The 17,021-nt window shown below is 37.4% G+C and overlaps 1 protein-coding gene across 1 annotated transcript in view; it reads left to right on the top strand.

Annotated features, from left to right (window-relative positions):
• CNTNAP5 (contactin associated protein family member 5) overlaps window positions 1-17,021 on the top strand; it is a gene marked incomplete at its 5' end in the record, with an annotated part of 271,482 nt that overhangs the window by 163,368 nt on the left and 91,093 nt on the right. Inside the window, 2 exons of the mRNA XM_080346433.1 lie at window positions 1,997-2,103; window positions 15,064-15,183. Of these exons, the coding sequence (XP_080202559.1) occupies window positions 1,997-2,103; window positions 15,064-15,183 (227 nt within the window). The remainder of the gene's footprint in view (window positions 1-1,996; window positions 2,104-15,063; window positions 15,184-17,021) is intronic.

The following is a 17,021-nucleotide window of genomic DNA, read 5'->3' as shown; positions in this document are numbered from 1 at the left end:
GTGTAACCAGTCCTGTTCGTGCCATCCTGCGGGATGCTCTTGCTTCCCCAAGCACTGACCCAAAGCCTCTAAATATCTCTTCACTGTTGCCAAGAGTAGGTGTAACAGCAGAGGGGCTGGGCTGTCACTCTAGCAGCAAGATGTTAGGCTCTGTTAGATGACTTCCCAGCATATCATTAAAAGCCAAAATCTCATCCCTTCTTAGACTTTCTGCTCTGTAAAAGTGGGGCAAACCCAACAGTTTTGGCTGTCCCCTTTGTTTCTTTCTTATTTTAGAAACACAGCACTGAAAAAGACTCCCTGGTGCCCTGGAAAACCAGGCATGCATTTCCCATTCTCTTTTTTCCATTTTGCATTTGTGCCTAAAGTTAGCAGAAGCCGTAACAGATTTTTATAAGACCAATATATCTTATAGTTTTCTTAACAGATGTTACATGTAGTTATAAATAACATACTTCTTGAATTCCATATGTGTCTAATATTTGAATAATGAAATAATGACTATAATAACTAAGCATTAATAAAAATTAATTAATCTTTCATATTTATATTTTATATGATCTCTATCATTTTATGTGTGATGGTATAAATAATGATCAAGTGAATCCGAGTTCTAGAACAAATCTCAGACTCGTACTTATACGGGAAAGTATATGCATACATGCACAAACTTGCATACAGCATATTGAGGATGAGGTTTGTCTGATAGGCCCCTATGTGCATAAACAGGTTTCTTTGGGTTGTCCATGTTTGGCAGTTCTCAGATTTGGAGTCAAGTAAGTTGATTAACACTTGGCTGGTGGGGCTCGGGAGACTCGTGAAGATTATGGCTTTTAGTGATATACAGGATTTTTGCTTGCACTCATGAAGTGCATTTTAGTTGTTGAGATTCTAGAAGAAACAGGCTGAAAGCCACAGTTAAGGACAATATGCACACTTGAATGCAAAAACATTTCCTAAGGGTAAGATGAACTACAATAAAATCATGTATTCAGCTGTTATTATACAAATCTAGGTAGTCTCAGTGACTTCCCCACTAACACTACTGAAAGATGTGGGCCATAAAAATGGTTTTGAAGCTCAATTTACAGCAAAGCAAACCCTAATGGAGTGCTGGTGTGTATGAAATAAATTGATTGCCTGCTTTCTATCCACCCACCCATCACAATTGAATCAGTGGTATAAACAAGTTACTCATTTTTCAAAAGTCAAACATACAGTGTAAAAGAGATTATCTAATATACAGTAAGGTATTAAAAGAAAAAAAAAAAAAAAGAAAGAAAAGGCAAATAACAGAACAATCTCAATTTCCATTTAGGCTGGATTTACACCAATGTAGTTTAGATCATCATTTGCTTCTTGTCCTGGAGATTGAATTTATCTCCCACTGCTTTTGTTTCTGTTCAGTTCCCAAGCTGCATGCTGTTGTGTTTCTTTTTTTTCAATAATTTCCTTCACAATAATACTTTAGAGGCATACCAGCTAAAATGAGGAAAAGAGAGAGTACAAAACTCATAATTGAAGCATATTTTTCCTTTCACTTCTGAGATTTTCATGCTGTTTGTGTTGCCACAAATGTAACTCAGCCTAATTTTGATAACAATGATGTCTGTTTAACCAGAGAGTGGGGGATTCTCCTTTGAAACAAAATTTCAGTAGCATTTTCACCTGTTACTCCTCCTTCTCTGTGCTCAGAAAATCAGTGACATTTTAATTGCTAACAAGTGGAGGACAATTGAAATGGTTTTTATCGAGAATGATCTTTACCTACTTGCTGCATACGTTAAATGATGTTGTCTTCAGTGCTCTTATTTGAAGTCAATCATAGTTCAAAGGAGTAAAAATTAATTTCAGGTATTATACAGTGATTCAGCCATAGGAAACTCTTACGTGAATGAGGAATAGAGGCAGTCTTATAATTATTTTTTTCAGCACGCTATTTTACAGAGAAGTTTATAATTAATTGCATGGGTTTTTTTAAACTGTCTCTAATTAGATGTTTACCCAACTACTGTGAACATGGAGGAAAATGCACTCAGTCCTGGGCCACGTTTTACTGTGATTGTAATGGTACAGACTACATGGGAGCTACTTGTCATAACTGTAAGTAACCCCACTCTTTTCTACTACAGCTGGTATGTCAAAGTGTACAAACTAGAAAGGAGCTTTGTGACAGGTCGTATTGTATTAAAGGATGTAGCATGTCCTGAAATGATTTGAACAAGTCAAGAATTAAGCTGGGAATGCAACAGGAACCCCTTTGCAAATATGCATGTTTTTGACAAGTATTTCAGAGAAAACAAAACCAGATTAACTAATTTTCCACTTTTTTTTTTTTTCTTTCTCACATTATAAATTGATTTGAAGCATCTGAAATTCATTTATGTTGCATATACATTGTAGATACTTCTGTTATTAGACATTTAGTTGAATTTAGCTGGGCTGAGCTGGGTGATTTAATTGGGCCTGTATCTCAATTTTGGCCCTATGGGATTCAGAGATTTTTAGATCATCTGAAAGTTGATGTTGCAAGAATGCAGTTTTCAACAGTTCACATTTTTTTTTATTTTGCTGAACTATTATTTGGGCTGCTGCTATTAGCAAGGATACATTATCTGAAACAGTTGCAGTACATGAAGTATTCAGCTACTGACATCCACAGCAAAAGGAATATTAAGGTGTTTTAAAGGTGATGGGGTTTATGTTTGTTTGTTTGTTTGTTTGTTTTTAAAGTATCAAACAGCAGAGGCACAGCATGCTGGGAATTCTAATAAAAATAGAGAGAGAAAAGGGAAACCAAATAAAGCTTGTTAATGCAGCTGACTAAAAGGGAATCAGTTGGAAAATGAAGGTAAACTTCCTGTTCTATCACAAGAAATAAATATTTTAAAAGAGTGAGTAAGAATAACAATTCCAGGAATACAAATACAACCACTCCAGGTGTTTGATGAGCACTTGAACCACAGATAGGATGAGACTGGTGAGAGATGCATTTTTTTTTCCCTGTTAAGATAAAAAACAGAAGAGAAGAAAAGGTACTTAGTGGTTTGAAGCTGAGAATATTGGCAGCTGCACTGTAATTCTGGAAACTTCAATGGTCTACTAATTAACGGTGAAATCATTTGTGGTATGGAGTCTACAGCTGGCGGAAGAGAGGTCTATTCATAGCTTCATCACCTGAACTCTGTATTATAAGGACAAAGAAAGCTCAGGATTTAATGCCGAAATCATGCCAAGCCATATGAAGGATGGGAAGAAAAATGTTGAGTTTATAGTTCTGAAAAGAGGGTTTACATTTTTGTCCAATGTTTTTGTTGTTCTGAAGGGCATCACCCCTCTTCAAAACCTTCAAACCCAGCCCAGAGTATATGCAGTGACTGAGGCTGTAGCAGAGTATTTATACCAAGTGACGTCTGGTACAAAACTAGGTGGACGAATCATTTGAATGGAAGGGAGAAGCTCCGTGGGGAAGGAAGGGGCCTGTTGCTATTGACAATCAAAGGTGATTAGGGATGCTAACCTCTAGGCTACATCTGCACCATCATATTAGCTCAGGCCCTGAGGCTCACAATGTCTGTGCCAGCTCAGTGTGGCTTGTGTCTGACACCAGCTCATTACTGCAGAGGACTGATTCGTGACTAGTTTTACCCAGACATTTGCATGGAGCTAGTGAAGCCTCCCGCTTCTGTGAACTCATGTCTGCCCTCTCAAAGGCACATATGTAGCTGCACTTAATTAAGGTTCACTGATGTAAATACAACTGTGAAAAGTTTCTCAGGAAGATCTTAAGACTTTCCAGTAGATCAAGCTGTGCACACATGATATACAGCTATTCAGCTGCTCAGCTTATTTACAGCCATATTATCAACAGCTAATTTGATTCCAGCTAGACTATAGTGCCAGCTGTCCTGTAAACCAAGCAATGTTCATAAACAGCCACATGAGTCTGGAAAATTCATGTGCTTAAAATGTGCCATGACATCATTTCAGAGTCAGTGGGCAAATGCAGACTGTTGATAAGAAATCTGCAGAACAAGAGACATTATCACTTTCAACTGACAGTGGTTGGTGTACAGGAGTACCTTGTAGCAGGTGAATGAAAGCTGCAGATCTGATCACAGCATTACTCCAGAATATTCTCCATGTACAGTCAACTTCTCCAATCATGTAGTTCAGTGTAGTTGTATCCAAGTGAAACATCTAATTTCTTAAGTTTTGAAACATTTTCTCAACAGTTTTTGATTTTTTACTAGAACACTGAGGCTGACAGGCCTGAAATTGAACTTGTACCACTTTGGAGAGGCTATTTCTTTTATTAAGCTGCACTTCAGACCCAAGTCCATGCAGCAATTCTGGAAAGATTTAACTGGCAATCGGCTGCAAGTCACATAGTGTGAATAGTTTTGCTGCCAACTGGATTTCTTTTCCGTCTGAACTGCATCAGGATGGGTTTTTTTTTTTTCTCATTTTGGTGTGGTGTTGGTAAGAGGTGGGGACCACTGGTTGAACAATGTAAAAAGACTCATCCCTTGCCATGCTTACAGGAAGAACTTCATGACGTACATCTGCAAAACAGAATGAATCGATTTATGTTTTACCAGCTCAGACTGGGAGACCTCACCATTTTAAGAACTGAGATCTGAAGATACATTGTCCCTAACTTACTGTCCTCATTTGTAAAGTATCAAAACACATTTTGCGGTTGATACTTAGGAAACATTTGTTTTCTTTCAAATATTCATAGGCCACACTGGATCCCACAGTGAGGAACAGCTAAAGTTACAGACTATCCCAGCTCCAGAGTTTGCAGTTAAGTTTTTGAGGGATAAAAACACACTGGTGCAGGTGATGGAGTACCTGAAACTCTACATCAGCATCATAGGTGGCAGTTTCAGTCCATGAGGTACAGAATTATTGCTAGGCTTTCTTGTAGGCAAAAAGGCATAAGGTAGAGGTTTAAAAGAAGAAGAAATTGAATGCTTTCAGGCCTGAAGGAGTGACATGAGAGAAAGCAGTAAAGTGCTTGTTTGAAAAATACAAGGCTATGACCAGAGGAGTTTGACATTTTTGACAGGGCAAATGCCAGTCATGACAAATAGATTGATTGGAAATATGGCATGAAAAGCAGAGATAAATAGTTTGCATTTTATGCAACAGAGGGGAAGTAGACAGCTGCAATGCAGAACAGTAAGTTGACAGAAGACACAGCTGGGACAGTGTTTGCGTGACCGCATCAGATACGTGGGACAAGATTGTGTCTGTCATGACTGAAAATAGGTATAGTTGAAATTCAAGATGTGTGGATGAAGTAAAAGTACAGGTCTCAAGATACGTATAAAGAACTAGCTGTATTTAGACATTACCTTAACATAATCTCCCTAAAGGCAGTCATGAGCTTTGTTGTGCCTTAGTTTCTCCAACTCCATTGGGAATAAGATCCATTTGCAGGTATATTAGATGTGTGATCTGTATCGTTTACTGAAATGGTATGGATTATTTCATTTGAAAACACTGCTTACCTGCTACTGAGGTGATCTGTAGCTAAGACAGTGCTTTTAGGATACAATCTTATTTCAGATCTGTAAAATGCATGGTTTTGCTTTGTGGGTTACCTTTTAAATGTGTTTCACACAGCTTGTGTATAAATAGGATTGGAAGATTAGGTCAACTGAAGCCTTTTTAAGGACAGATACTTTCCCTCTTTCTGCAGTGTCTTGAGCAGCCTACTGATCCATCAGGTAGTGGAGTAGTCTGACATAATCCAGATAGGCAGGAGAAGATCCTTTATGTAATCACATATGTGAACCATAGCAAAACAGATAATAAGGTAATGTTTGTTTTCTGTTTTCCTCTTTTAGATTGAAATACTGATATTAGTACACAGGTTGGGAAAAAGGCCTGGGTGGGATTCAGCTCATCTATTTTTTGCTCTCTGATACTGTGACATATCAACTATGATAGTGGTCTGCTCTTTCTATATATGTATATATAACAGAGTGTGAGCTGTTTTCAGAACTCAGTGAATCTCACTGTGAGATACGGCCTCCATGTTAAGTTCATGGGCCACCTCTGAAACATGACAGTGTCTGTCATCTATAGAGGAAGGTTGTCTTAATATAGAGACATACAGTAGGCAACTGAAGATAAATTGGAATTAGAGATGCATATCGAGAGGGAGAGGAATTAGAGGTGTATATGTATACAAAATATTTTTAATTGAAAGATCATAGTTTAAAACCTGCATAGTCATCTGTCTCATACTATCAGTTCTCCTTGTAATTATCATTTGATAGTGAAAGTAGTAGATCAGTGTAAAATGATCATGAGATACAGAATGTTGTAACTTTATTGCAAGGTAATGATTAGTAATCTCTTTCTATGACTTTTGTTGTTTCCCTTAAAAAGCCTCATCTTTCCCTTCTGTATTTCTGTTATTTTTATACGTGACAGTTTTCAGATGGCCTTTAGTCTTAGGTGTATTTTTTTATCGTAAAGAGTGTGGAACATTGATATAGAAGCTGATGAGAAATATAAAATAATGGTTTTATTCTTCATGTTCTAGGGATGTCAACATGTCCCAAAGCTTTGCAAGGTGATAATTAACAGAATGTAATTTAATTCTGGAGATTTACTTTGGTGTGTGATCTGTCTTGCACGTACAGGCATGTGTAAGGTTGGCCTAGGTAATTGCTAGAGGAAAGATCCATCCAATAATGGAAATGTCACATAGATGTTGATATGAAATAAACTTAACATAACTTCAGGCTTTGAAAATGTGGTTTTTAATATTAATATGCTTACCGCATATATAATTTTTAATCTGAAAAGCTTAATATAGCTTCAGCCAGAATGTTAGCAGTACTAGAGCTACATCTTAAAGAGGCAGTCATGGATATGGTAATTTTCCCATGTTCCAAGGCAGGGAGATGCATACACAGTTTGCTGGCTGGGCAAATGAGTTTCAGAAAGTTTTGGTTTGCAGATGACTAACGTTGAGTCTGGTCATGTAATCTGCATGTTCTGAGTAACTAGTTTTCCTGTCTGAAATGCTTGGAATAGGTTTTTCCATGTATATTTAAACATGTTGGTGCTCTTCAACTAAACAAAACACATTTAATATTCATATCAAGCCTTTAGTACTGTACTTGGTGTTCCTGCATATTTTTGTTCACACTATGCTTCTGGCATATGAATTTTCATTGTTTATTTTATAAGTTACTGTCTTATTAATGCTTTGCCTTCAGTTTGTGCATCTGTGAATTATACATCTGCATTTCTCAGTGGTGTTCATTTTTTCCATTTTCCTGATGTTTCCTTATAAATAACAGAGAAAATATTCCACTTTGGGACTTCACTGCAGAACCAAGCATGCAGGGGTTATCTCAATCCCTTTTGAAGCCTGCCTGTGTCAGGTGTGGCCATCACCACAGGGACACCAGTATGTTCAGGAGCACAGCTGAAATACCATGCTTTGCACAGTGTCCTTCAAGTCTTTTATTCCTCCTTTAACTCCAACACTTCTCTTAGAATGGTGGGGGTCTCCCTGACCGCTTTCTTGCAGCAGCAGGACTTGCAGGTCAGCTTGCACTGGGCAGGGCCCATTGGGGTCTGGCTGACACAGCCACCTTCAAACCTCAGTGGGGAAGTGACAGGGGAGGATGGGCTGACGTGGCCTTTCATACCTTGACTGCAGAAAGCCTTAGCTTGAATTGTAGGAAATTGTCTAATCCCCAGGTGTAATGGAAAGATCTCTCCTGAACATCCATTTAGGTGACACTGTAGTAAAAGTAATTGTAAAGTTATCTATTGAAATAACGCATTATTTATCACATGAGTAAATAAGTATTTTAAAAAAGGAAAATAAGCCATCTGTCATCCAGGCACACCACAGCAGAGACTGCATTAGTCTGTCAACAGCAGAGCTGTCAAAATCCAGTTTTTGAGAGTACAGATTTCATTTTCTGACATTTAACAAGACAGTGGTACTGTAAGGGTGAGAATGATGATCATTCCCAGAGTTCATTGCCTGTACTAATCCCTCTGCTGTTGGGATGAGAATTAAAAACCTCCCATTGCATGTTGCTTTGTTTGTTATTTAGAAAAATCCTGGACTCATTACCTTGAGTCTGCAAGAACAAATCTGTCAGGCCTGAGGTACACAAGCAGAGGGTGAAACAGTCATCTCCAATCTGCTTCCGGAGCAATGAGCATTTTGGTGAGAACACTTAATTCAGTCTGTGTCAGCATTTGTGTGTATCAAATTGTCCAAGGTCAGTACAGGGCTGGTTGCAGATCCTAGTAGAATCCCAGCTCTTGCTGTTCTTTCCAGTCTAACCAGTACACAAGTTTTCACCTCAGAATACAATGATAATAATTATTATAGGAGTTATTTTTACTCTTAGCATTTAAGGTGCAAATAATTGAAAAGCAATGAAATAAATTCCAAATGATGTGGCACTAAGTATTCTGCCAACAATATTTACATAACTGTGGAATTCTTAGAGGTAGTAAAAGCAACACGCATCTTGATGCTATGTTTTAGCTGGGAAGAGAACAGTGTCAGCATCGCCAAATGAAATAAAGAATTGAAGTTCTTTAGATCTCTTTAATAGATTTTATTTATTATATCACCATAAAATTTTATTTACCTCTGAGAAATTGAAAATTATCAGCTACTTTTATTAGATTATGAGAATCCCATCTAGAAACAGCAATATTACAGGATTCACTTTGGTAATCATAACTAGTACATTCAAGTTCTGAATCTCCAGCTCAGAGTATTTGCAATGAAATGTATGTGATTAATTTCCAAAGTAACTGATACAGTAAGAAAGAAATATTGGAAATATTGAGAATTTTAAGGTTTGCTTTGAATTAATTTTATTTTTTTGGGGAAAGTTATTTTGGTGTCCAATAAATTTGAAAAGGACAGAGTGCTCTGATAAAAACAAACCCATCCTCCCTCCCCCCATCAAAAAAAAAACAAAAACCTTTTGATTTGGAGTTTATGCTCTTGGTTGTATCTATGCCAGTAACGTACTGCTGGGTGGAGGAAAGAGAGGTTTACCTTGTGTGGTCTTCCAGTTGTAGCACTATTTTAAATATGGGTAAGGGGTGCACTCCACTGCATGAATAACATGTTCATTCATCCATCAAAGAGAGGGGACTTTAAATATATTGCTCCCTGTGGATCATTTGCAGAATCTCCAGTCTTTTTTGTTTTCTTTTTTCTTTTTCTTTTTTTTTTTCCCCACTGAAATAGAACTGGAGGTGAAATATGAAATTAAAGTGGTCTGAGAGAGAGGAAAGGTTTTGTAAGTTAGGAATGTGGGGGCAAAGGAAACAGAGTTGTAAAGTACTCAGGAAAACTGAGGCCAGCTAAAGCCTTACCTGCCAGGGAACAATGAAACAATAAGCGTGTGCTTAGTGAAGGCTGTCATGGAGACTGCAGGTGAAATAGTTCAGGCAAAAGTAAGACTGGAAGCCAAATGTCAATATAGTAACAGTCAGTGAAAAACTGAATAAAAAGACGTTTTATTGGAGAACGTAGGAAGTTTGATCTGGCAAATGTTTGTGCTCAGCCATGTCCTGTTAAAGATTCCAGCTAAGTTAGGGGTACAATCTCTTTTGGGTTAAGGACTGTAATTAAAGTAGTTGGATTAACAGGTTCAAGATACTTCAGAGCAATGAACAGTGACAAAATTGCTCATATTTAAAACTTGTCAGGATCTCGCAGTGCAATCAAGGCTGAAGGTTCAATTGCAGAGCCAAGCTAAGAGGGACCCCAGCCCTGTTGGACCTGACTACAGGGTGCAGGGAGCTGCTGCATCTGCTCTGGCTGACCAGCTGTAAGGTTCTCAATGGAGGGATTAGAAAATTTAATTCTGTAGTTGATTTTACACAAAAGGTCAAAATAGATTATTATAATGACATTAAAATCTCTTACTGCCGTTCTGGCATTGAAGTCTGAATCATGGATCTACAGCTTGATCCTTGATCAATCACAGTGCATATTTATAGTTTTGCTAGGATGTTTCTCTAGGGATGTAGTATGTGTGGCTCAAAAAAATATGTGGTATGTATGTTTCAGATGCATAATTTTAGTTTTTGAACTTTTGAATCTTTATATCCCAGGAGATATGAGAACACATGGAATTGGGTGATGTTGATCTGAGTGGGGATAAAGTGTTTGTTTTATAAATGTTCATCAAAGTTTGACAAAACATTTCTGAAGCACCTGAGAAGATGAGAAGTGAGAACTAATGGAAAAGATCACCATTATGATCAGTCAGTAAAGCTGTTTTCAAAATGAATGCTTTGATGGGTTGAGTTGTTGACCTGAAAAAGCTAGTGTAATTTGAGATACTTAAGACGGAAAGAGATACCTGAGGGAGAAATTTGGTATATGGGTTTCACAGAGGTTTATAAGGGGCTGGGAGATAGAAATCTTGAACTCTGTCAGTATTGTGCCTGTCTGAACACCATCAGCACAGCTCATCCTAGCAGGTATGCAAACACACATACAGTACTTAAGACAGCAGCTTTTGGTATGAAGAATGAGCTCTCAGGCTGCAACAGTTTCAATAGCGAGCTTTGGGACAATTTTAAATTTCTTCATGAAACACAGAAGCAGCTTTTAAAAAAATTCCTTAAAAGATCACTGCAAAAATGTCAGCACAGGGGCCAGTGTTACAGCTTATAAGTGATTCTGGGGGTAAAAAAAAAATATATATATATATATATATATATACACATTTATATATTTATAGAAAATATATTTCTATATTTATATTTTATATATTTATATATAAATATATATAAAATATATATGTATATAGTTATATACTGTATCAGTTATATTTTACTATGTAAATATTAATATATATTTTAATATTAAAATATTATATATAGCATTTCTGATGCCTAGTTTCCTTCATTAAATCTGGACCTTGGAGTTAAATGTTTTCTTGCTTTGTCTTCTGTTACCAGTAATAGCCCATCAGCCAAACCGAGATGTCTTCTACACTTTGGTTTTTGCTTTTTGCTGTAGTTTAACCTAATGCAATTACCTGTGGTACCCGACTGTGAGATCCAAGCCATACTTGCAGGGAGGTAACATGGGTTCATGTGCACTGCTGACATCTCTGTACGTCAAGCACTCGCATAATGCAACTCTGTGAATCAAAGAGCTTCCTCCTCGCTGCCGGTGGGGACTCGGTGGCAGGAACTGCAGTGCTATTGCTGCATGGCAGCTCAGCTTGTTCCCAAAAGGGCCTGAGGGAAATGCAGCAGGCGCTGAAAGTCATAAACTGTGATTTTAAGTGGTTGTGGCTCAGTGAAACAAATGTTGCTGGAAACTGTCATTTTTTCTTCAATGGCTGGTATAAGTCAAAATTAGTCCAAAAAAAGTATAGGAGGTTTAGAGAAGGAAAACTGATCTTGCTTTTTTGAGACAAATGACAACTTAGAGCTTTCATTTTTTAAATTAGATTTTCAAAAATTGTTTGATTAAACATCTTAATGAAAAAAACAAGCTTTGCGTGAGCAACCCATAAAGAACATAATTTTTCTTGGTTTGGTCCCATTTCGCTCAACATTTTAAAATGTGAAAAAAAAAGAAAACCACAAACAACTTGGACTGAAAGTGTAAACGCTACTAAGATGCTTCACAGAAAGGAACAAGATCACTATTTTTTGTTTGTTTTTATTTAAAAATAATGCTTGAAAATTGTTTTACAGGTTCTACTCCTGATGAACCAATGAATATGTCTCCTTTATTAAAAAGGTGTAATTACTGCAAATGTTGTTTGACATTAAAATGTACACATTTGTGTCAATGGTTCCATGATTACACTTGGGGGTTGCTTTTTGAATGTGAGGCCCTATTACATGCATAAATGGTTGATGACTCTTTAATGACAACTACAATAATGGTTTTCTACTGTTCCCAAAACAACCACATCTCCATCTACATCAGAGAATCTGGGCACAAAATGGAACTTAAATCTGAAGGCAGTTTTCAAACTAAGGGTCTTAGCAGTCACACACAGCTGACTGTTTGCCTGGTTTTTGCTTTTGTATGATATTTCTGATTGCACAAAGAGAAGAATGACTGCAAAGACATCTTGTCTTTCATTGAACCATAAAGACAGCTTCACGTTGTTGTCACTGGAGTAATGGGACCTTTTTTCATCAAATGGAATTGCATAACTTTATTCTGAAATTGACTCAGCCTCTAAAAACACTGAGGAGAGCTTGGAATGGATGGTACACTTGAAATGTCTGTGGGGGCATCTGCCAGTGACTGGAAAACAAATATAATTTTTTCCTTGATACATTATACAGCATAGAATAGCAAAACAGTGAACTAAAAGCAATGACCCATCTAGACTAGAAGTATTCAGTACCAAATACTTAAGCTACTGGCATGTGAAACTTTCAGCATGCAGCTACAAAATAAACTGTCCACCAAAACAGCTTGCCTCTAAGTCATGATGGTTGGAATATGTTTTATGTGCTAGAGCTCAAAGTTTATAGCCTTTTCCCACTTCTTCTGCTACTCCCTAGTATTTACAGCTGGAATTCTCATAGAACCAAAAGGAAAACATACCAGGATGGATTTTCTTCTGGCAGACATAACTGTAGTTTCACTGAAGCTTGTGCATCCTTCCAGATATATGCCAGTCGAGCACACCTAGCCTGATCTCTAGCTGTGTACAGCCTTTTTTTTTCCAAGGTTGCAATGAGAAAGCAGCCTTCTGAAGGTGAGTTAAATCGTCTCGCATCTGCCCACATATTAACTTAACATTTTTACTTGTTAATTTTAAAAAAGTATATCTGGCCTCTGGCCAAAATTACAGTCAAGAAGAAGCAAAACACTCAGGAAGAAAAAGTTTATGCTGAAGAATGAGTTTCTAGCTATGCCAGTTCACTGGCAACATATTACTTTTATGTCTCTACCCCTTGCACCATCCTTTGTGTTCAAAAATACTCAGCAAACAATTCATGGGAAACAATTGGCATATTCCCTAATGAGGTAAGATAAAGTGGCCTGTAATGATGATGACAGCAAATTCACTAAGTGAACTGCAGTTTGAGAACTTTGCAAATTGATCAAACTATTATTCCTTTATTGCTTACTTAATTGACTGATACAATCTCTCTCCTGACCTTCTACATCCCTGTTGCTTTTGTCAGCACTTTGATGACTGAGAGACTCTGTTAGCCCCATAGGTTGTGAATAGTGGAAGAATAGGTTCTGGTTTGGGGATTTTCTCTTATCTGCATTTAATATGTACTCTTGGCCAGCTATCAGAGGGGAAATTTAGAGATCTTCTTGACTCCTACAGCTCTTTCTACATCAGGCTAATGACTGTCAGGAAAAAGCTTTCTTAATTCCGTTTATCATAGGACAGATACTAATTAAAGTACTGTCTCACCAGGTGCGGAGTACCTTAAGCAGCTGCTTAACTCCAACAAGGGTACTGCTGTGCATATTTAGCACTTAGTGATGTTCTGCCTGCTAAAGATGTGTGATCAGGAAAGAAATGTAAAAGGGGAAAGCATATTTTGCTGAGTGGTACAAGTGCTTAGACTCTTAATTCATAGCCAGTTTGGGATTTGAGCCTCTAGAGCTGTGATTCTATTGTTAGCAGAAGTGAAGAAATGTATAAATTTCATGAAAATCTGAGTGATGAACTATCTCATAACATTCTTCAGAATAATAGACAAGGCTACTTCAGGCTGACCATTTAAACCTTTCTGAAATATGTTTCATTAGAGAAACTACTTTTAGAGAGTGAGGGAAAAGGAGGCATGTGAGTCTGTGTGCGCACAGGAGTGGGAATGAGGAACTTTTCCTGCTGGAGCAGAGTGATTGCTGCTTTCTGCAGGAGAGGCTGGGACTGCGTTCCACGAGTGATGAGGAAGCGTTCTCCCTACACTCGATCTGAACATCTCCTGAGTCCCTTCCAGATGAAAGGCACTGGGAACTTTGCAGTTGTATTTACAGCATCAACATGGCAGGTATTATGCCATAACAAGTTTAATTGTATTGCTTAGTTGCCTGAAGAGTTGAGGCAGCCTGGAAAAAAGATTTGGAGTGGTGAACAAGTGGGTTATTCACAAGTTCCCCTGAATACCTCCCAATCCGTGTAAGCCTAGTGTTTGCTGTATAATGGTGTATCCATCTGCAAATAAGAACTAAATGTGCTCTTGAAATGAAGAGATAAGAAAAAGATTTGACATCACAGTAACTCAAGTTGATGCCCAAATATATTTGTGTGTTCTGCTACTGGTAACACTCAAAAGCCTGCTTAAAGATTAGGGGGCAATTCGGTTTGCTTGCTTTTCTGTTACTGTGTCTTCCAAATAACTCCATCTCATAGGAGGAATGAAGGATATCTTGATCTATGTGTTAAATCAGTCTGTGTTTTTTAATGTACTTGCTGACAATTAGCTGAACAGTCATAAGCTGTTACAGAGAATAATCTTATCAGTATAATCAGGTAAGTGTTTAACTGTGTGGAAAAAGATCAGTCCTCCTGCAATGAGATTTAAGGTTACTGTTGTTCAAGATCCAAGATCATGCATGTGACTTTTTGATATCTCATAACTGCCTCTGTGGACACGTTTTCTCTTTGCCCCACGTGAAGGTACAATGTCTTGCCCAAAAACATGCCTCAAATACAAGGAATTGCACTAACCTGTGGGAGTTTTTCCTCCTGTTCTTGCTTTTGGTGACCTGCTGTGCTTGTTTTATTAACCACTAGCATTTTCGTTGACACTAATCCTCCAAAAGGAAAATATTGGTAAGCAGAGAGGAAGAGTGGATTGTATTAAAAAAAAAGGTCTAAAGCATAAAGTTATCACTCAGGATGGGAGACCAAATCTGGCCTTGAGCTTTTCTTCTAGAGGGCAATAGCTTGTTTTCACTTGGGTAACAGTAATCAGCAGTGAGCCAACTGTGTATGTTATAACAATGATTGAAGCCATAGTCACAGGTAAAATGCATCTGTCTGTTTTTTTCTTGTTTGTGATACAACTGCTCTGTATCTTTTAAAGCTATCTATGAACGATCTTGTGAGGCTTACCGACACCAAGGGAGGACATCAGGTTTCTTCTACATTGATTCTGATGGAAGTGGACCACTTGGACCTCTCCGAGTTTTTTGCAATATAACAGGTAATGACCTAACCTTGTCTTTAGTGCTTTATGTTGGCTTTAATATTACTGACACGTCTATCATTGTACTGCTAAGAAGACCTCACAGTCATAGGTCTCTCAGTAGTTGGCAAAAAGCAAAGAACTGGTAGTAACTGTGGTTCTCCACTCTGAGATGTTTCCTTAAAGAAGATCCTTGTAGAAGTGATTTTTAAAATAAGTTTGAAGGACTCTCCTTGTACTGCTGCTAAGTGGTATTTACAGTGGTATTTTCACCTTATAAAGGGCACTGCAGATGTATTTTTCATAATATCATAAGTTTTAGTAATATTTGTTTGTTTGTTTTTACTAAAGAGGTAGAAATGTAGAATTCAACCCTTTTGTAACCAAGTGGCTTCTCTGTTTTATTGGAATGCTATGTCTCGGAATTATTATTAAACTCCTTGTACTGAGCGAGCTGTAAACCCTTCCAGTCTAACTAAGCAGGAATATCTCCCCTCATATGAATGCGCTGCCTTAGAAGTTCCAGAGAATTGAAACCCTGATTGCCTTGGGTATCTGTATGGAGGAGAGGGCATGACAGTCTGAGGAGGAGGGACACCAGAGGGATATCAAAGATACAGTGGAGAAAGAGTCTGGCAAGGTGACTTATTAGTTGAGATGCCTCCATCTCACAGTTCTGTAACTTTAAAATAAAAAGTGTTTCAGATGAATATAACTGTCTGGCAAATTCTCCACTTAAGTGGGGCTGATTTTTTAATATAGGACTCTCACGTAAGGATATGATAAAATATTACATAGTCCATATTGTGGATTGGGGCAGATGTTATAGCCTCCTTTCTTTTTATTTTTGAAATGGAGATGAAATTTCCTGGACTGTCTCCTGCTCAAAATTTTTTTGCTTCTTGTGACCAAGTGTGGATGAAAGAATATTTTATTACCCCTTCTAAATGGCTAATTTTGCTTGAGCTACTTTGCCACATATCACCTCCACACTCAGTCCTGAAAACTAAGGACACAGGATATTCATATTTTATCCTTAATCTCCTTGTACCTAAAGTGTTTCAAATTAAATTTTCATTTTTATTTAATTGGGCAGTCATTATGTTAATTAAATGAACACGAGTTAATTATTAAGTATGTTTTTATTCAAGTGTAACAAATATTTAATAAGATGTGCCTCCTTCTCTGTTGGTGAATCTTATAAGAATTGAAACGGTTTTTACCTTTCTGTCTAAATATCCTTCCCTGGTCTCAATTATGGGAAATGTGCTCATTTTTATTTTTATTATATAAATATCTGTGATCAAAACATTGTCAGTGCTTTTTATCTCTGCTGAAGTAGTAGGATTTTTGACAAACTCCTTGCAGAAAGCATCTGCTTTCCTCAAATAAATTTTATTTGGCAGAAATCCAGAAGGCATATACCTGATTTTCTCTTTATCTGTAATGAACTTGCTGACATTCTTATTTTATTTTCATTATGAGAAAGGTGGAGGTGGGAAAGACTGACAGAACCACCTAGCCTGGAAAACTTTTTTACATATTTTTTCTTTTCCCCTAGATGTCTCATTTGAGACAAGAGAAGGTCATTTGTCACAAGCATCTCTGTTATTCTTATTGCATAAAGGAGGACTGAGACACAGAAATAAATTACTATTTTATAGTTGTCCAGAGAATTTGAGGTACAATTGGGTTATGCTTCTGTATCATCTAACTACGGTTTGGATGCCTTAATCACAAGAGCTTCTCTTCTCTCTGTGAACATACCTTATCATTATTCTGATAATAATCATGTTTGTAGTAATAGATTAAGTGTGAAGTACAGAGAAAATAACTCAATTTTATGTATGCAGATG

Source organism: Nesoenas mayeri (genome assembly GCF_963082525.1).
Source record: "Nesoenas mayeri genome assembly, chromosome: 6".
Classification (NCBI taxonomy): domain Eukaryota; kingdom Metazoa; phylum Chordata; class Aves; order Columbiformes; family Columbidae; genus Nesoenas; species Nesoenas mayeri.
The sequence above is the reverse complement of the archived record's forward strand: the minus strand, read 5'-3'. Positions and strand labels throughout refer to the sequence as shown.